This window comes from Sander vitreus, chromosome 4, assembly GCF_031162955.1.
Source record: "Sander vitreus isolate 19-12246 chromosome 4, sanVit1, whole genome shotgun sequence".
In the NCBI taxonomy this organism is placed as follows: Eukaryota; Metazoa; Chordata; class Actinopteri; order Perciformes; family Percidae; genus Sander; species Sander vitreus.
This window is the reverse complement of record NC_135858.1, coordinates 19,306,827-19,327,338: the sequence shown is the minus strand read 5'-3', so window position 1 is coordinate 19,327,338 and position 20,512 is coordinate 19,306,827. Positions and strand designations below refer to the sequence as shown.

The 20,512-nt window shown below is 39.3% G+C and overlaps 2 protein-coding genes across 7 annotated transcripts; both read left to right on the top strand.

Moving 5' to 3' along the window:
* Positions 1–559: 559 nt before the first annotated feature.
* Positions 560–3,240, top strand: prr13 (proline rich 13). Of its 2 annotated transcripts, none has more exons than XM_078248874.1 (4): positions 560–669; positions 1,543–1,596; positions 1,680–2,146; positions 2,315–2,980. In XM_078248874.1, exons 2-4 carry the CDS (start codon positions 1,581–1,583, stop codon positions 2,402–2,404), a joined length of 573 nt encoding a protein of 190 aa, XP_078105000.1. In that variant the 5' UTR covers positions 560–669; positions 1,543–1,580; the 3' UTR covers positions 2,405–2,980. The 2 variants fall into 2 exon arrangements, with proteins under 2 accessions (XP_078105000.1, XP_078105001.1); XM_078248875.1 differs by having other exon boundaries at positions 562–669; positions 2,898–3,240.
* A 776-nt stretch (positions 3,241–4,016) lies between these two features.
* Positions 4,017–19,834, top strand: LOC144517063 (poly(rC)-binding protein 2-like). 5 transcript variants are annotated; one of them, XM_078248870.1, is made up of 14 exons: positions 4,017–4,176; positions 5,010–5,045; positions 5,622–5,744; positions 9,504–9,527; positions 9,617–9,649; positions 9,808–9,924; positions 10,072–10,203; positions 10,378–10,506; positions 11,253–11,327; positions 12,184–12,225; positions 13,324–13,396; positions 15,260–15,312; positions 15,598–15,767; positions 18,549–19,834. In XM_078248870.1, the coding sequence occupies exons 2-14, from the start codon at positions 5,034–5,036 to the stop codon at positions 18,583–18,585; spliced, it is 1,020 nt and encodes a 339-aa protein (XP_078104996.1). In that variant the 5' UTR covers positions 4,017–4,176; positions 5,010–5,033; the 3' UTR covers positions 18,586–19,834. The 5 variants fall into 5 exon arrangements, with proteins under 5 accessions (XP_078104996.1, XP_078104995.1, XP_078104998.1 ...); XM_078248869.1 differs by having other exon boundaries at positions 13,297–13,396; XM_078248872.1 differs by lacking the exon at positions 5,010–5,045 and having other exon boundaries at positions 13,297–13,396.
* The last annotated feature ends 678 nt before the right edge of the window (positions 19,835–20,512 follow it).

The following is a 20,512-nucleotide window of genomic DNA, read 5'->3' as shown; positions in this document are numbered from 1 at the left end:
GCTACATTATATACAAATAAAAAGCCTTTGCATAATGGGAATTTTTTTTGTGAAAACCTTTTATTTCTTCACTCTCAGCAATAGGTTAGTTTGATTGTATTGTTTGACTAATTTTATAATGATTATACATGTAAAACAAAAACAAAAAATGTGTGTGTGTATATGTATGTGTGTAGCCTAATTACTTTAAAGTAATGACAAACCAATGCAAGTTTGTTTAGGTGAGCCACAACAAGAGTTATTTTGGCCAATACCTTTTGTTGTTTTTGTTAGAATAGGATGTATTAAAGCCCTGTGCTGTTTACATAGCCTAACTGTTGATCCATGATTAAATGGATTTGTGCGATTATATGAGGTATGACTCACTTATTTCAAGGTGTGTGTGTGTCCCCGCCCCTACTGGGGTGCTCCCTTTTAAATATCACTTACAATGGATGGTTGGGAGGAAACATCAATTCCATTATTATTTTTGTACCAAAGAAACGCCTAGATCAACTCTTCATCCAAAGCTTGCTGGACTTTTGCCATTACGTAAGTAAAGTGCGTAGCCTTTAACAACGGGCGTGGCTTCCCGGGGCATTTATTTTTTTTTTGCTGAAGTTGAATGCGGAAGACATACAGGGAGCCCAGAATTGCTGACAAACACTGTGTCTGAAGTACGTTTCTAAGGTAAGCCTATGACATCCACAAAACGATTATAAGTGGCATTTATGGAACGAAGCAACCGGAAACTACAACAACCAGATAGGCCTAATTGTGACATATTGTTTGGAATTTCTGTCGTATCATACCTGTAATGTGGAGTCAGTGTTCCGAAATTAATGGTCTTATTGAGGCATTTATGTCAAACACGTCATGCCCTGTGATAGGTTAATTTATGTAGCCTAATTTGAAAATGACTTGTTAGCAGGAGGTGTAGTTTGTTATTCAAGTACTTTGTTAGTAGTTGTAATAAAGTTTTAAAAGTAAGCTCAACTTCGGTGAAGGCAATTAAAGTTCATTGCATGTCCGTTGTATTAGGCTGCATTTGTTTTACGTGGCTACCAATTTACAGCAAATTTCAAACTAATAAAATTAGTTTTAATGGCAGAATATTAATCAACAAAAACTGATAATTGATAAGTTAGATTCTCAAGGTTCTCAAATTTGAGCATAATGCTTTTTACATTGTATATGATTGTAAGTTGAATATGTTGTTGGACAAAACCAGAAATGAGTTGTAACATGGTGGTTGGAAATGTTTACATAGCATAGCAGATATAACATGTACGCTATAACAACCAGATACAAATGATATCTACAGAACTGCATTGTTTGGAAAGATAATGTGTGGTGACTTGTTTGATTTGGATTGAATCAACACCCACATACTAAATTAGATGATAAGATACAATGTAGTTACACTCATAATGATAGTTGCTTTTTACATGTAATGTCATTTTACTTATATAATAAGATACAATGTAGTTACATGTGTAACAATAGTAGCTTTTGACATGTAATTCAGTTTTTTATTTTACCACTTTCTCATTCTTTCCTCAGGATTTTGCGTGAGACCTGAAGTGTTTGACAATATAACAATGTGGCCAAATCAAGGTGGGATATCACACTGTATGTATTTTAGGCCTCTTAGTAATATAGGTGTTCTGAAGAATAATGTGTGTTTTTATGTATATTAGGTCCTCATCCGCCAGTGGGCCCACCAAACCCTGCCTACCCTCCTGCCTACAGCCCTGAATATCCTGTTGCACCTCCATCAGGACTCTTCCCCCAACCTCCACAGCCAACATACCCAGCTGGGCAATACCCAGCTGGGCAATATCCAGCTGGGCAATATCCAGCTGGGCAATACCCAGCTGGCATGAACCCAGCCATGGTACCAAATGCACCTCCAGGGGCAATGCCTTATACAGCTCCAGGGCCACATGGTTATCCTATGGTTCCAGGTGGATATCCAGTAGTCCCTCCTGCAGACCATAAAGGCCATAAAGGCCATAAAGGCCATAAAGGTCATCATCATGGAGACTTTAATCCCATGGCTGGAGCATGTGCCGGAGGAATGGCTGGAATTGGAATGGGGGTGGGCGGACACAAAGCCAAGAAAATGAAGAAGAAGAAAGCACATAAGGGGCACAAACACGGCAAGGTGAGATTAGGTTTAAAGGTACACCACATAAGAGTTGTTTATGGCTCTTCCTGTATGTGAAGTATGAATGCCAACGCTAGATAAAAAGATGAAACTTTAACCTGCCTACGCCCCTCAACCCTTCAACTTCGCTCAATGGTGTTTTTTGCCCCCAACTGCTCCTTCCAGGCAGCGCTGCGACCGCTGCCTTCAAGGCACCTAACCATAACCATAACCAGTGCCTGGAAGGCGCCGTTGGGGGCAAAAAACACCGATTAAACTTCAACTTCATGTCAGTCAGTGCTGCACACACACACACAATGTAAAAGCAATGATGACTCAACTAGTGCAAAGTGCAGCACATCTGAAGAGACACAATACTGTTGGTAATCAACATGGTTGACTTTCTTATCATTAAGTTTGATTTATATTGCAGTTACTAGATTGAACTATGAAACATGATGATGGCTTGTATGAGCATAGACAAAAAACTTGATTATAAATACTACTTTGGAATAGAAAGTTATTTGTTCTTCACACCATTTGTGGTAAATATAGTGCTGCAACTACATTTTTAATTTTTTTTATATTTATTAATCTGAGGAATACTTTGAATATTCAGTTAATCATTTGGTTTATAAGATGTTAAAAGATAGTGGAAATTCTAGTGCCCATTTCAGGTTCCTGCGGCCCAAGATGACATCATCAACATGCTTCTTTCTTGATGTTGCATTTGTAAAATGCAGCTTATTTTTTCTCTTTTCCTCCACAGTCCTCCAGCAGCAGCAGCAGCAGCAGCAGCGACGAAGAGTGAGGCCACCACTTCAAGACAAGGCTTTTAAAGAAAAGTCGCTTTACAAAAGGGCAACCTGACTATTAACAAACCATAAACACACTAAAGTTATACTTATCACTTTTAACAGGGTGTAAAACTTAAAAATGCAGAGGTTTATCATGGACTATTTAAACTAGATAAGCATGCATACGCTGTTGCTGTAAACATTTCCACAGCATTTGGCTGTAATTGCATTCCATCAAGTCTTTTGGGTTTGTGGTGTTTATGTCAAATGTTCCATGGTGACAGTTTATGTACAACAGTAAAAATGCACTACAAATACACTGTTGTACAAAAAAATAATTTGAAGAGGGACTGCAGCAATGATTTTTTTTTTTTAGAAAATCTAAACTTCTGATTGTAAACATGCTAAATTTATCTAAAGACAATATGTATATTTTGTTGTTTTCTTAGGAAGTTTAACCTAGAGGTGAAGAATGATACAGATATTGAGTGACTTTATTTTATTTTCTAATGTTATGTTCACTCGTTCACTACTACACATGACTGCAGAAATCGTTATTCTGCATTGCTTTGTATCTGCACTAATTGTGATGATATGTAAAGGGTTTTAATTGACCTCCTCAATAAATAGATTTAAATGAAAAGTCTAAGATGCGTGGCCGTGCTTGTGTCGTCCCCAAAATGGTAAATAATTGAAGTTATAAACTGAGTTGCAATACACTTTACGCCCACCAGTGTCCCTATAAATAAGTATTTTAATGAAGTTTGTAAATATGAGCATATTAGAAACATTGGTAAAGCATACACCTGTTTGAAAATGTATGTTTAAATACATGTACACTTATCAGTTATTTTCAACAACAGACACTTACTGTTTTACTTACGTTTTAAACCAATGCAACAATGTTTATATTGTGCGCAATAACTTATTTTTTAATTATATCCCTTAATTTAACTGCCATATTATAGCATAATGTACAAATGTGCTACCATAACTTTTTATTTTATTATACGTGATTTTGAGGTGCCGTTGGGTCAGGATGGGGGGTTTGGGTTGGGTGAAAGGGGAAAGTTCAGGGGTTATAATTGTGTTGTCTTTGTGTAAAGGAGTGGAGCTCGATCTCACATCACTCTTCCCTCTTCCCCGAGTCCTTTCTAAACTCTCCCCCGGGTTTCTACCCTCCCGAACCTCTCCCCTTCTACCCTTACAACCCCAACCCTCCCCCCAGGCAGGTACCAGCACACGAATCAGGTGAGTTTAATTCTGATGTTTGGTTTTATTATATTTGTTGTTATAATCAGAAATAGCGGAAAGAAATCGCGCCCAGCCAGCAGCTAGCGGCTGCTTGAACCAGCATGCTAACAGGCCGCATGATGATGAGCACGCAGTCTCCGTACAGAATGATTCGGCTAGCTTAGCTAGCTAGCCACGGAGAAGTTTGATTTTAATGTTTTTTAAAAACCCGCTGTCTGCTGTTTAGCGCCTGTAAAAAAAGCACATAACTACCATGCCACGAATGCTGTCGATATTTTGTCAGCCATTAATAAATTTGACTAATTAAGCCAGCTAGCTAACTAGCTAGCTAGCTTTGCTAAGTAACACACGCATGCTCCATTCATTTTCCCAGCACGGTGAGCAACCAACATGCTAAATGGCTAACCGACGTACAAAAAGCGTTAATAGTAATGGACTTACTTTTAACTGAGCAACACACGCGAAGTATGCATTTAAATGTCTGCTTTTCATACTACCAAGTATGTGAATGTATTTTACGAAATATATTAAACTGTAGGGGAGTAATGATCAGCACATTTGTTGACAAACTTGAATCACATAACGTTACAAGCCATATATTAGCATGGAGATGGGTTCCATGCTAATGTACTTGTTTGAAATCAGATAACTTAGGTCGAGCAGTATTCAGATGTTTAAAAATAAATGCACCAAACTAACAGCGTGTAGTTGGCACAGTGAAAGTGAGTCCTAAGCTATTTCCTATTATTCATCGTAGTACGCATCAGTTTTCATAAATCTTAACGTTAGCATGAGCTGTGACACAGATTTATCATATTCTCTTTGAATAGGTTCATTAAGAAGACATTTGTCTAATGGAAAACCAGGTATAATCATCATATATTTGCAAATTTGTCGTTCAGTTTTACACATTTAGCCAAAGTTTGTTAATGTTACAATGTCTAGTGTGATATAACTGGATGTTTTAATTTGACACAATTTATAAGGTAATTGCTTAGCGAACTGTGTAAATGGGCCTTTAAATACTTTGTGTAATGCTGACATTTAAAATCTGTGGCCACGTATAGTAACGTAATACCTGATGCTGAGAACAGACCTTTCTCTAGTGATAGCCTATTCTTTTACGAAATATAACGTTAATCAATAAGTCAGAAATTGTATGTTGGCCCTGCTACGATGTAATTAACGTTACCACTAAGAGCACTAGCTATATGCTATAGAGAGAGATTTCGTATTTACCACTTCGTTGACCACATGCAAGTTAGTGTTTACAGGCCACTTTTATATAAGCTTTATATATGGCACACCATGTATTACTTTTGTTTTCCCGCTTCCATGTTATGTTTTTTTTTTCTTTACTGAGTTGCAATTCAGGCTTTTCATATAATCATCCTTGGTTTATAGTTTTTTTTTTTTTTTTTTTGTCTGCTATGTCCCTTTAGATCCATTTCGGTGACCAAATACCCCAGTTCTGTACGGACGCCCAGGTTGCAGTTATGGACTCCGGTGTGATTGAAGGAGGGCTCAATGTCACCCTTACCATTAGGTTGCTAATGCATGGCAAGGTGAGGTCCCCCATCAGCTGCTAGTGGCACTCAATAGTCAGTGACATTACATTTATGGAAATGAAGTTTTCCAGGGATGTATAAAGGGCAGGGGCTTTGATGTGAATAGTAAGGGCATGTTCAGACCAACGAAAACAATCCTGCGATTCGCTACAGGGTAGTGCAGCGGTGAGAGTGTCACTCAAAGCTATAGTGCATAGTTTCTGTCACCCCCATGAGGAGTTCTAAGTAATGACAACATCACTGTCGGCGGATTCACATGACGCAAGCCTTCAGTAATCACGCATCACCCCCACCCCTCCTCCACGCAGATGCTTTTAAAGTATTGTTTATTCAGTCAAATCAAGGAGAACACAGAAGATCAACTCATTTGGCAATGGCTTGAATGTAATGTACGTTCATTAACATAAAATAGCGGCGCACTATAGCCTTAAATAGCCTATTTGTGATGTCCTGTTGTGTTATTTAACCCCCAATGTAGCACAAGTAGACATTGTATTTCACAATTATTGTTTTCCGTCAGATCGTTTTATAGATCTCAACATTTCCGACTTGAAGCGGTTTCATTTCACAGAGAAGGAGGGACTGTGCTTTGTTGTTAAAGGAAACATTCAGCTGTTACACAAACTCCTGGGAAGTTAGTGCTTGTGTTTCGTTTTTTACCCTCAGTGTTTTAAAACTTTCTTGTGGCAGCAACAGGAATGTTAACTGTACGGGACTCTCACACAGCCTCATGATGGACTGCCAAGTCTGTTCACCGGCTACATGACTAATGGCACTGACACACCGACCCGATAATCGGCCGTCGGACAGTCTGGCGAGGTCGGTGACTCAAGTCTGTTCGGTGTGTTCCGTGCCGTCGTCCGTCGGAGGAGCCGTTGGCCTTCATTTTGGCCGGCCCGACATGCTCAGTCGGAGACAGGGCAGTCGGGACTCACCCGGAAATGGCGAGCGGATGAGCCTCTCAAAATCTGACAAATCTTTTAAACTGACCTTTGTTGATCTGAAATGAAGACAAATTCAGCAACTGCATGGCCTATTTCTCGCTTAAAATGTTTTCAGAAACACATTTCGGTGAACTATTTTAGTACAATATGAGATCGTATTCTGAACAAGCCGCCATGACAGTCTGGCTGTGAATTTCTGGAGAAAAAAGACCCACGTGACGCGTTCGTCCTATCAGCTGCCGGTTTTCATTTTCTGGGAAACGATACAGAGAAGCGCCGCCTGCTGCTATGGAGACGTATTGCGTTTCGCGCACACGCAGAGAGCAAGCTCAAGTCGGCGTCACCTCAGTGTGTTTTGAGGCATTTTTTTTGGACCTCGGTGACCCGACTGATCAGTCCGACTGCCTTTTCTGCCGACGGTCGGCCGTCTGGTTGGTGTGTAACACCTATTAAATGTAGCCTAACCCGTATTTTCCACCGGGCGCGTCTGCACTGCGTTCAGTAGGGGCCTTATGTCTAAATGTGTTATTTTCCAAGTTGGACTCATGTTGCTTAATTATTAATGTTCCTCTTAGCCACTATTTAGTTATTTCAGAAATAAAGGCCTAATTTACTGAAAAACAAAAACTGCTTGTGGTAGAGAGCTGGGAATTCATGATGGATCAGGATGTTTTAGTGTTTACAATGCTGACAGTTACACCTGTTTTTCTTGTTGTAGTGTTGGAAAGCCAAATGGCCTCTTGTATTTATGTTTTTCATTGCCTGATAAACTAGGCAAGCCATAGCTAAAGAGGTTAGACTGGTCCAACTCTTACTTACTGGTAGTAAACACTAACCACATTTACATGCACATAATATTCAGGTTTTTGCCCTTATTCCGAAGAAGACAATATTCAGACTAAGCTGATTACATGGCGTATGAAAGGGAATATTCCACTTATATTCCCGTTTACATGCAGCCGTGCAAAAATAGGATTTTTTTTTTAAACGTTTGCCGCCAGTGGCTGACTTGTTCGAACACAGCGTCCCTCTTTCATTCCTTCAACTACCTTCTTGAAAAAGTTGGTGTTGCAGTGTTTGTGCAAATTGAAAAACCTGTTGATATCCAAATCTTTTATAATGTTTAAGTGTAGGTGTGTTTCTCCTTCCGACTTTTCTTATGGGCATGCATCTCTACCGCAGCTTTGCATAATGTTTTTCCTGGGGGGGAATGGCACACAGAAGTCACGGTTCGGTTCATACCTTGGTTCAGACATCACGGTGCGGTACAATGAAGGGAAAAGCAAAACAAAAATGCAGAAGGCATATTGTACCACCAAGTGTCATACAGTCTCTCCCCTGAGCTAGCTGCAACAGCCTGACGTGTGTAAAGTAAGATGTAAATGATAAGTACCCACGTCATCTCCAGACTCCATCTGTAACTTGTAAACAAAATAAGACAATCAGCTATAAAACTGAAAATAAAGTCTTATTTATGAAAGTGCAAATTATATAGAATAATAACTCTGACACGACCTCCTGTAGCTTCTCAGCTAGGTGAGTGCTTGTGTGCTGCTCATACAGGGGCCGTGTCTGTAGAACTGACGCTTTCATTTCCCACTCAGTCAATAAAATGAGCAGTCACCGTGAGATAGCTTTCCGTAGCACGAGAAGTCCAACCATCAGTCGTTAGTAAAACGGAGGGTGCAGCTGACAGCTCGTGCTCCATCAACATCCGTGTTTGGTTGTATATGGAAGGGACTACAGTTTGCCTCATATGTGGACGGGATGGCATGTTGTAATGAGGTTCGAGTACATACAGCAAATACTTGAAGCCAGGTTCCTCTACGAGTGAATACGGGCGCATTGAAGATGACATGTAAATTCCGATTGCTTGCGAGGACCACAATGGAAATAAGTCCTGGTCTTTATTGTGTTTTTATCCTCGATTGTATTTGATGTCTTTTTTTCATGTGTAAGGCATTCTTGATACAATGAAATAAATCAAATCAAAATGCTTCAGTGATTTTTCTTTTTTTATTTATTTATTTTTGGGCCCTATTTGTATGTGTATCTAAAGGCTGGTTAAGCACTGTAGGGAGGAGTTTTTTTGTTGTCTCGTTCCGGTGATTGGCACATCTGGTTGATGGCGTCGGATATGCTTTAGCATGTTAGATGTATTTCCACTCACATACCCAACAACTGCTGAACAACGCCGACACACAGTCCTCGTCTTATCCACCACTCTCTCGCCTGTACTACTGTAACTGACTGGGAAACTGAAGTTTTCCCAAACTTGCGATCTTAAAAGAGGCCGGCGGGTCCGCTAACTCTTGTAGGTCGCCACCACTCCCCATACTCGTCCTTAGTGCTGCTATCTCTGACTCACTGGACCGTCGACCTGAAAACTTAAAACTGCATACATAGGCAGAGCTCGGCTACATAGGTGCCAATCAGAGCTTCAGAGCTAAGGCCGTCTAACAGTAGTGCTGCATTACATTAATTAATTTGCACGGAAGTTTTATTTATTTTTATACCGCGTATTCTCCATGTAAATTCATGCACCGAACCGTGACGCCCGTACTGTTTCGGTTCAATATGAATACATGTACCGTTCCACCCCTACTGTTTACTAGTTGGTTTGTGTACAACAACCATAGCAACGCACAGAGTTGGCCGTAAACTGCTGCAAACAAACTATGTTTACATGACCCATATCTAATTCAGAATATTGTATAACAGTGGAATATTTAGTGTGCCTGTAAACATATTGAATGACGGGTATAAAAAGATTTATCGGTCTAATGAAACGTTGTCTTTCTTCCTATTTTAGGAAGTTGGAAGTATTATTGGAAAGGTAAGCTGCTGTTTAATATAACAGACATTTTGATTATTTGAAAATCTGTGTTTTTAAGTGATAATGAGTGACTGATTCTCTGCTAATAGAAAGGTGAATCTGTGAAGAAGATGAGAGAAGAGGTGAGTTTTTTTTTTAAATTTATTTCTTATATACTTTTTTATATACAGACTATAATGTTGTAATTACTAAGAGCCCACAGCTGGCAGATTAATTTGTTTTTACTATGGGAACTCTTCCAAATTTCCTTTTAAATTCCTTGCTTTTCCCTTGTCTGTAGAGCGGGGCTCGCATCAACATCTCTGAGGGCAATTGTCCTGAGAGGATCATTACTTTGGCAGGTCCAACCACCGCCATCTTTAAAGCATTCTCCATGATCATTGAAAAGCTGGAAGAGGTAGGGCACAATTTATGCTGACTAATGGATTCACCGGTCAGCAGCAACCAGCCCAAACACAAACTAGATTAACCTTCCTCTTCATATTATTATTATTATTATTATTATTATTATTATTATTATTATTTTTTTATTTTTTTTTTACAGGACATAAGCAGCTCAATGACAAACAGTACAGCTACCAGCAAGCCCCCAGTGACCTTACGCATTGTGGTGCCTGCCAGCCAGTGTGGCTCCCTCATCGGGAAAGGTGGCTGCAAGATCAAGGAAATTCGAGAGGTATGTATCGAGGACAGCACGTAATCCCAAACCTATGAAACAAAACCATACAAGCCCCAATCCCTCAGCATTAGCTGACTGTCAACTTTCTACCTGTGGAATAAAGTAAATCAAACACTGATACACAGCAGGTCTTGAATTGTCATCTTATTTCACTCCCTTTGTGTGTTCCAGTCAACTGGTGCTCAGGTACAAGTGGCAGGAGACATGCTCCCCAACTCCACAGAGCGAGCCATCACCATCGCTGGTACTCCCCAGTCGATAATTGAGTGTGTGAAGCAGATCTGTGTGGTCATGCTTGAGGTAAGTGGAAAAGCTATGAAGCAAATTAAGTGGCATCTGTTAACCTGTAAATAAATGATGTAAAACAGTGTGATCTCTGGGTTTTTGGCTGCGGTGTTCTGGATTTAGACCAGGGGTAGATGCACAGACTGCGGGTACGTCCCAGGTTGTTAAATTGCGAAGTAAAATGACCCGGAAGTAGTTAAGTGGCAGCCATGATAAGAGCTGTTCGAATTGTCTAAGTGATAAGAAAAGGGGCTTTAATGCCTCATTTGTTATCTCCTTTAACATAGGACACACTGGATCATCCTTTACAATGCTGTCCCACAAGTCCTTGCAGCAACATAATTTAAAGTGACTCATCACCATTTGGCCATTCATAATCAGAGGTCATTAAGGTGTGCTGTAGTGCTGGCCCAAATCCTGTACCGTTTTATTTACTGTGAGACATTACAATAATATTAATAATAATGTACTTTATGGTACTGTTTTGAGGTGGTTAATAAATCGGGTAATGCAAGAACTTAACTCTCGTCTCGGACTCGTGTGAATATGCGATATTTAACAATGTTATCGCATATTTTCCTCATTGTGCAGCCCTACTTTCATGTTGATATACTTGTAGGTACAGTATTGTGGGTACAAACAGTGGTGTACTACATTTGTAATTTTAAAAACTTAATTCTTACACTATTTTTAGATTTTGCGATAATTCTCTAATAACACGGTTAGTAATTACACATCCACCTTCTTTGTCTCCTCTACAGTCTCCCCCTAAGGGGGTCACTATCCCCTACCGACCCAAGCCTTCAGGATCCCCCGTTATCTTTGCAGGTGGACAGGTACATACGACACAGGATGACACCTTTTACAATCATGAATTTTTATTTTATTTTATTTTTTTGGTGGGGTGGAGGCGGGGGGGGGTTTATTGCTTCACTTGTGTCATTTTGGCTTATGTGTGGGATGCATACTGTATTTGTGAAGAATATTGTATGAGTTTGAAAATCTTGATGTGTGATGAAAGGCTCAGAATATACTCGACTTAAAGTAAAAAAATGACTTGAATGTAATTCCAGTTTTGATCTTCGTATATGATTGGGCAAGACCAACATAGTTAAAAGGAGCTGTGGAGTGTATTTAAGTTTAGAAAACTGTTGCAACCTGAGCTGCTTATACTAATTGTTTTGAGAGTATCAACCGCTTTAGTTATCCGATGACCATAAAACATTTTCTCTGGAGGCAGTTTGTTATAGGGCCTTCTCTCTGTATGTTTCCCCCAATTTGTTTGTTTTATTCTTTTGAGCATTAGGTTTCTTCTGCATTAGGCCAATTTCCCACTGTTGGTCTGAACCAAAAGGCTTTCTGCTGCTTGTTGGCCTAACATTACAAGGTCTTTAATCTGACTAAATACCTTTTTTCATTTTTTTTTTTCCCATCTTTTTTTTAATACTTTTGAAAAGAAGAAAATCTCTCCGTTTTTTTTCTTAATTCCACTGTAATGTCTCTAAAGATTTCTCTTTTCCCAGAAATGTGGAGACTTTGGACAAGACGTGTTGATTTTCTTAAATGATAATAGTTTTTACGTCTTTACGGGAGATTTATATATTGGAGCGATAAGAGAGAGAGAGCTGGAAGGGGTAATGTGACCAAAATCAGATGTGAGGCCTGTGAAAGCTTTGTTTTTATTTGTTTCAGGCGTATGCCGTACAAGGACAGCACGCGATTCCACAGCCAGATGTAAGTGCAGTAGACATCGTTATGACCGCCCACTACTCCTACCTATAATTACATCTGTCATGTAGCTAAACATGCCCTTAATTTTATTTTTGATTTACTATTATCAGATTGTGTAACCATTTAGAGAGTGGCACTGCTAGTACTTCTGTTTGTATAGTTACTCAGTTGACTGGCAGTCAGTTGTTAAACTGACATTTGTTGTTTGTGTTTGTCCAGACTCTCCACTATTCCATGAATAATATCTGTTCCTGCTGCTCAATCTTTTCTGTTTTTTTTGTTTCGTTTTTTTTCTTCCCTTTTTGTCTTGTTTTACGTGTGTCATTCATTAGTTTGTCCCAGATAAATGTTATTTTATTCCCCCTCTTCATTAACCATTCAACCTTCATTATTACTCTTGGCTCTCAACTAAATTAATCTTTCCCTCTTTTTTTATGTTTTTAATGAGCTTTAAATGTTCCATCAGGAGCATTGGATGTGATAGACTGTATAGTATTAGTCTTACTTGCCACTAAATATTGGCAACAGAGTAAAGCCGTACTAGTCAGATATAATGTAAAACATGGTAACATTTATATAGTTTAGTGGGATTATGTTTATGTAATTAGTGTACCACTGCTTATGGCAGTTTTTGTTTATTAAAACTAGAATCTGTTAAGACTGACACAGAAACCTTAAGTCGTCCCTTCCAGCATTGTAGTGATAACTGGTAAAGTGTGATGCTAAGTTGATATTGTCTCAGTTCACGTTTGGGTCTTGTATTGGTGATAATTAGGAAAACACCTGCATAATGAGAGCTCCCTCCTTTGTGTATTGTGACCTTTTCCTGACCCTGAAGACTGTGAGAAAGCATTACCAAGAGATGCAGCCTGCACTTTGGAGGAATACTTATGGGGTACCCCACATAGACAAGCCATAAAACACAATGATTTTTCAGACACCTGAGTAGAGTTTTGTGAAAGGATGAGAGGTTCTTTGTGTAGCTGTCTGTACTGACTGTGATTTGTTTCGTTCTGTTTTTCCTTCTTTCTGTGTTTTCCATTTCTCTCCCTGCCTTCTCTCTCACTCTCACAGTCTTCCTCTGCTGCTATCTCTCCACAGCTCACCAAGCTTCACCAGCTGGCTATGCAGCAGAGCCCCTTCCCCATCGCACCAAGCAACCAGGGATTCACTGGTATGCAGCACAAGGCCTATAGATTTTCATACAATATGTTTTCAACTTGCCAGCCCCAAAAGTCAGAATTTGTTGGACACGAGCACCAAATCATATAAGATGTTTCGGTCCTTTCGGTATTTGAAGAAAACTCAGATTTGACTCAAAAAACAACGTAATAATGATTTATGCATAATTTGTAAGGCACCCTGATTGCCTAGAGAAATAACAACCCACTGTACACTGGAAAGCATTTCAATTCAAAAATATTTTTTTATATCATCTCGGAGGCATTCAGCTGTGTGTGTAAAGCTGTATTTTGTAGTGTTGTATTAGACTGCGTTGTGTAGGTGTTCCTTATATTTTGTCCACCTCCTTGACATGTAATGCATTATAATATAATCCAGTACAAACACAAACTACACACCAGATGTGAGGATAAGGAGGACATATATTAAGCTTTGATAAAGTTGGAATTGATAAATATGGTATCAGTGCTGCGTTATTATGGAACTAGGGCTGCAGCTATCAATTATTTTAGTAATTGAGTATTCTACTGATTTATTCCATCGAGTAATCGGATAAGAATTACTTTTGTTTTATTGAAGAACAATAATATACAATAGTTTGGTTTAATTTCCGGAAAGGGCAACATTTTTATTGCCTACATTGCTTACAATATAATCTCTCAAAAAACTAAACATTAAGTGCCATATTACATTGTTTTTAAAGAAAACATTTTGTGATGCAATAACAACCTCAAACTAAGGCACACATTAAACATCCAATAATACATAAACATTACCTTAAGTTTCAACCTGAGACTGATCTTTATATAGGCATCTACATATAGGCCTATATGTAAATATTGTACTCAACCTATTTTCATTTATATATTTGATTACAGTGTCACACAGCTCTGTTACACTTATGCTAGTAGATCGTTGATCAGCTGTTTTCTCCGTGAAGAGAGAGAGTGAGAGAAAATGGTGCGCAACAATCAGCTGTATTTCCGACGGGATAGTCAACAAGTGGGCTCTTTAGATCAAATTGTGGTCACTGCTACGTATTTTCTTGTCTTTGTTTTTGGTAGTTGGTGTGTCTGGTGTAGTTTCATCGTCCATACGACTCTGTGATTTACTTTTGTCAGGTCCGCTTCGTGGAATGGATGATTAAGTTAATCTCTGTTTTCTGTTGAGATGCTGTAGCATTGCTGTCGTGCTATTATTGTGGTAAGCTAGTTCGGTTTTTCAGTAGACACACTGTACAGAGTTTTCGTTTTAATTACGTTTGAACTGATTCCAAACTTTGGACACTTTCTGTCGTTTTCTGTCGTCTCTTCTCTTAGCCCCTCACTATTTACGCTCTCTCTTCATTTTTGTAATCTGCGCCGTCAGTCTTCATGGCATGTGTCGCTAGCAGCTTCAGCCCAGTGTGCGACCGTAATAAGCAGCTGTGCGGAAACACTGAGCGATACGTTGGTAACATTGATTAAACAAAGCATTGCGGCAAATCATTTTGCATCGAGGATTTTTTGTAATCAAATTATTCGAGTTAGTCGAGGAATCGTTTCAGCCCTATATGGAACCCACGCAACTTCTAGGCAAGACCCACCCTTCAATAGCATTCACACACTACTATTGGCCAGGCATCCATGCTTACGCAAGGTAACATAACCGATTTGTTCAGGTCCTATCCCCTGACCAATCTGCTATCCTAACCTTAACCACTCGAGGTCAATGCCTAACCCCAACCAATCGAGCTGCTTGTAGGGCGGGACTTGCCTAGAAGTTACGTGGGATCCATAATAACGCATCAGTGCTTCTGAATTAGTTTTAATGTTCTGTCATCCAAGTTCTACACACTTTTCCACACATTTTCTAGGGATAGATGCCTCTGCTCAAACCAGTTCCCATGAGATGACCATTCCAAATGATGTAAGTGCTTCAAAAAGTCAATTTTTATGCCTCAACTTAACATTTAAAGTTGAGGCATGTTTTCTCATCTACAATACTGTTGTATCCATGTTAACCATGCTGAATGTTTGACTGGGATTAAATCCACAAAAAAGAAAAAATGGTGCTTGACCACCTTTTTGTGTATAAAAAGCTGTATTCAAGCTGGTTAACTCCACGTTGCTACCTTTACCAGAGGCATGTGTTCATTGTGTTATTCAGGGTCTAATTATTCCCACTTAACTTTCATCCTCTACAACACTACAGCTTATTGGGTGCATCATCGGCCGCCAGGGAGCCAAGATCAATGAGATCAGGCAAATGTCGGGCGCCCAGATCAAGATTGCGAATCCAGTGGATGGATCGACTGACCGCCAGGTCACCATCACAGGCTCACCCGCCAGCATCAGTCTGGCAGAGTACCTCATCAACGCCAGGTAAGATAATCATTTTTACAGTATACTATGTTAGCTACCAACAGGTGATTCATTCAGTCACAGGCCTTTAAAAACCAACAACATTGCATTAGCTGGGTTACATTTAGTTTCACTAAAAGGCAAATTATTTCCCTGCGTCAGTTCAGGTTGTTTAAATTGTAGTCTATAATTGTTTAAGGAAACCTACTAGAGGGGCTGTTTTTTTGGCAGTTTGCAGATTATCTGCATCGGCATTTTATTATAACCGATAAAGTTAATAAATTAAAAAGTGTGCTACTTTGGATCCACTGCAGCTCTGTCTGTCCCTCTGCTTCAGTTTCACTCACCACTGAGTCTGACTTAATGTCCCGTCCTATCTGACTATCTTTTACTGTGTATAATGTTAAAGTTTCTAATTTACTAAATAATTGCTTAAGCCATTTAAACAAAGTTTTTTTGTTGGAGTTTGTAGCATTCCAAAATCTTATTTTTGACTTAAAGATTAAAAGTTGCTGTATCGTTTAAACAAAAAATGTATTTTGGATTTGTGTTCAAATGATTCGCTTAATGGTATTCTCTAGCTACTGCTGATCATACTTTGTTGTTGCTAGCTCTCTGTCAGTCTACACTTGTGCTTTCCCCTTATTTTACCCTTCACTTGGCTCCACCTCACACCATCAGACTAGAGATGTGATTTTTTTTTAATTTTTTTAATTTTTTATTTTTTTTAATTGGATTGACACATTCATTTCTAATGAAGCTTTTTGTTTTGTGTTTTTGATCACATCCCTGAGTGGTCTGCTCCCCCCCACCTGAGTGGTCTGCTCCCCCCCCACCCTACTGCTACCGCTACCCCCCCACCCATTGCTCACAGCCTGCCCTGTGACCCATCCCGACTGTGTTGTCCCTCTCTCCTTGTCTCTCTTTCTACAGTGTAGAGTCCTCTAAACCTCCTCCCTCCTCCTCCTTGAACCCTGAACTGACCAGCCTGTGCCCTCCCTCCACCTCTACTACTACTACTACCACTACTACTACTACTACCACCACCTCCTCTGCTGTTATCTCTTCCTCCTCCTCCTCTTCCTCCTGTGTGGTGCCCCCCTCAGCCTCCATTCCTCTGTCCTTGTTGGCTCCAGGGCCGCCTCCTCCCTCCTCTTCCTCCTCCTCTTCCTCCTCCACTGATTCCCTGCTCCCCAGCTCTCCTGCCTGTGTTTCAAGTCTCCTCAGTCTCAAGCCCCTCCCTCTCCTGGCCCTCCATGTTGTCAGTGGGCCCAGTAACCCCACACACCCAATACCCACTGAGCCCAAAATCGCCCCAGAGCTGAGCTCCAAGTCTAAAAGGCGAAGGCTTTCCCCTTACTAACAAAGGAAACATAAGTCATCTACTACTAAAGTACTGACAATGCTCTGTTGTCTGTTCCTGCATTTGCTTTTATATCTGGCTGTGCCACGCTTACCACAGAAAACAAATGCACACAAACAAGTGTTAAACAGCCAGACAGATGGTTTCTGCCATATTTATAAAATAGATATATGTAGCTTGATTTGGCCTGTGTCTTAAAGAATGACATGTCAAGTGTATTATATTTTTAAATGACGTTGAGCTTAGCATGGACAGTGCATTATTTCACTGATTTTACTAAAGCATTTCTCTCTTTGTGTAATCTCTGCTCAGGTAGCGGCTCTCTTTAAGATGTCACATTGTATTAATGGGAATGGTTTTCTTGTAGTGCATTTTAAGTGACAATTGTTGGCTGTTATAATGGAGAGTACATTTATCATGATTTTATTTTTGCTTATCTAAGAAGAAATTGTAATTTCTATTCCAAGTAAATCTGCCCTCAGGTATCCAAAGCATCAAACCACCTTTTCATTTAGATAATTTTGTCAATGTGAAAACCATCTTAATTTTAAAGGAATAGTTCAACACTTTGGGAAATGCTAATTTGCTTTCTTGTTGCAAGAAAGATGAGAATATGAATACCAAGTGTGAAAACAACACACTGTGGTATTAAAGGGGTTTTTAAGAGGGTTATGGGGGTGGCAGACTATATTTTTTTTGCCTGGCAACCTCTCAGTGACGACAAGACTTCAGGAAGTCAAGGGCTAAGGGAGCTGTTAGCCTGATGCTAAGAACGCATTCACACTGGAACAATCCTAGCACATTCCAAGTGGGCTAAACCCGACTTTAGCCTGGGGCTTGCTGGCCCTTAACACTTAATCCATGGCTAGTATAAGTGCAGTGTGAGTCGTATAGCCCTGGGCTTAGGTTAACCCTGGGTTAACAATGTGTGTGTGAAAAGGGGCTAAATTAGCCCAGGGTCAACTCTTAAGGATAGCTGCAGTGTGAAAATCCCTTTACTGAATGTGTTAGTTTGTGAGCTGTGCTGGTAGTCAGATTTTGTTATCTTTGGACAGAATAAGGCTAGCTGTTTCCACCTGTTTCCATTTCTTTATGCTAAGCTGAGCTAATCGGCTGCTATCGATCTGTATTCTCTGCAAGAATGCGAAAAAGCATGTTTCTCAAGATGTCACAGCTCCATTAGTCCACAACACCTTAAGTATCAGTTTGAGATCTGTCTAGACTAGTAATCATTGATAAGAGGAGCAGCCAAACTGAACTTAGCTTTTTTTATATATATCAAGAGCATTCATTTTTTTAAATAAATGTAAAAATATATCTCCTTATCTAGCATTGTATTCTAATAATGTAATATACAGTAAATTACATTTGTCTGTCTGATTGCATGCCTTATTCTCTCTCCCTCCCTGGTTTCCGGGTGTCTCTGTCTGTCTCTCCAGGCTTTCCTCTGAGGCCACAGGACTGGCAGCCAACTGATAAGACACTGCATCTGCACTAAATCACACTTTTATATCATTGGTCACCATAAAGCAGTCAATGCAACTATCCAACTTAAGAGTTTATATATTATGCTGCCTCTTCCTCATTTGAAATCATGTCAACCGCCACTGATTTGATCCTCTGAGTTCTTTATTTATTTCATTTTTTGGTTTTAGTCAAAAGAAGCAAACCATTAGGTTTTTAATTCCCTTTTTTGAGTCCAGTTGGATGTTTTAATGATTTATTAGACTTTTATTTTTAAATGGATCCCTTAGCTCTCTTCCCTTTTTTCTTTCTTTGCCATCACAGAGGATTAGAGTTGGAAAACTCTGAATAGGCATATAGATTTAGTTGTGTACAGTCAGTTTTTTCTTTAAAAAGGAAAAGACAAAAAAGGAAAAATAAAAAAAGTATCAAAAAATAAGAATAGAGTGACTGTTTTATTCTGTGTTTATATATATATATATACACGCTCCCTCCCCCCTTTTTTACCCATTTCCACAAAGTACGTCTGTCTATTTTATGTCCATACTCACTCACTTGGTTTAAATATACTCAGCATTCTCCCCCTTTGTCACCTTCTCAATTTGAAGTGCATGTAACATGGATTACACTCGTCTCACTGAGAATACAGTACGTAGCTGTACAATGCACTGTCACTGATGATATTTGGTTACGAAGACAACTGTTTTGACGATTGAATTTATCTAGATAATTGAATGTGTATTACTACACATCACTTTTCGTATCCCCTACATGTCATTCCTGTTTTTCCCCTTTCCTAGTCCTCATATCATAGATCATATGTTGATATTTTGCTGGGATGGGAGGTTTTTGGGGGATTTGGACTTGGCTCTAGGGATCGGAAGCAGAGGGTTGTCCTCGCTTTTTTTTGTAAAGACTGATATATACTAAAAAAAAAAAAAAATGTTGGAATATTTGTTTTAAATGGAGGAAATATTTTTTTTTAAACTACCAAAGGGGTATTAACTCCTGGACACCTACTGACCTGTCTATTAGATGTGATGAGGCTGAAATCATTGAAGCTCTGGAACTAGACCAAGAAAGGGTTGTGAGTTAACACTAGTTTCCTGCTCTTTGCTTTGCTCAAGTCAGAAAATTTATTTTATTTTTTATTTGCAGGAAAGAAAAACTTTTGTGCACGTTTTTTGAGACTGTAGACCTGGGTGCCACGACATTGTTTAAAAAAATGCAGAAATAAAGATGTGAAATGCTCAAACCACAACTTGTCTTGGGAATTTTGTCACTGGCTGAAATATAGTAAACACACAAGTTGAGATTTTACAGGTTTGATTTTATTTTAAATTGTTTCTTAAATATATTTATTGTACAGTTACAATAATATAAAAAGCAAACGTTTCGGTTCATACAGGGTTGTTTCAATCGGCATCATGGGAAACACAAGAACCTCCACAATTGAGACACTAGAGGGCAGTAGTTTTGCTTTTTGGCAACATTTTATCCTGCAGAAGGATTTCTAGCTTTAATTATTGGGGGCACAATCTGTTTAAAATGCTCTACAAATCGAAAGTTTAAAAGGTAACACCAGATAAAAAAACAAGCTGCCATTTCTAGCTTATTGAGTGGGACCTGATCAGTCATACGTTAATGGAACAGGATGCAATGTGCTGTTGTACAGTCAGATTGAACCACATGCATGTAAGAAGGCTTGTCAAGGGACACAAGTACATCAAAACCAGAGTTTTATGTATCATGATGCCTGTTATGAAGGAACATTTGCACATCTGTGAAAAAAGTACTGTTGGCCAAAATTTCAACTGTTGAGGACAATGGCAGAGTGACCTTTCCGTACACTGATGAACCATATTATGAGCTTGTGAAGCGTCTCTCTCAATTAATATGCTGTGGTAAGAGGCAGTAAGTAAAAATGGCCAAATTATGA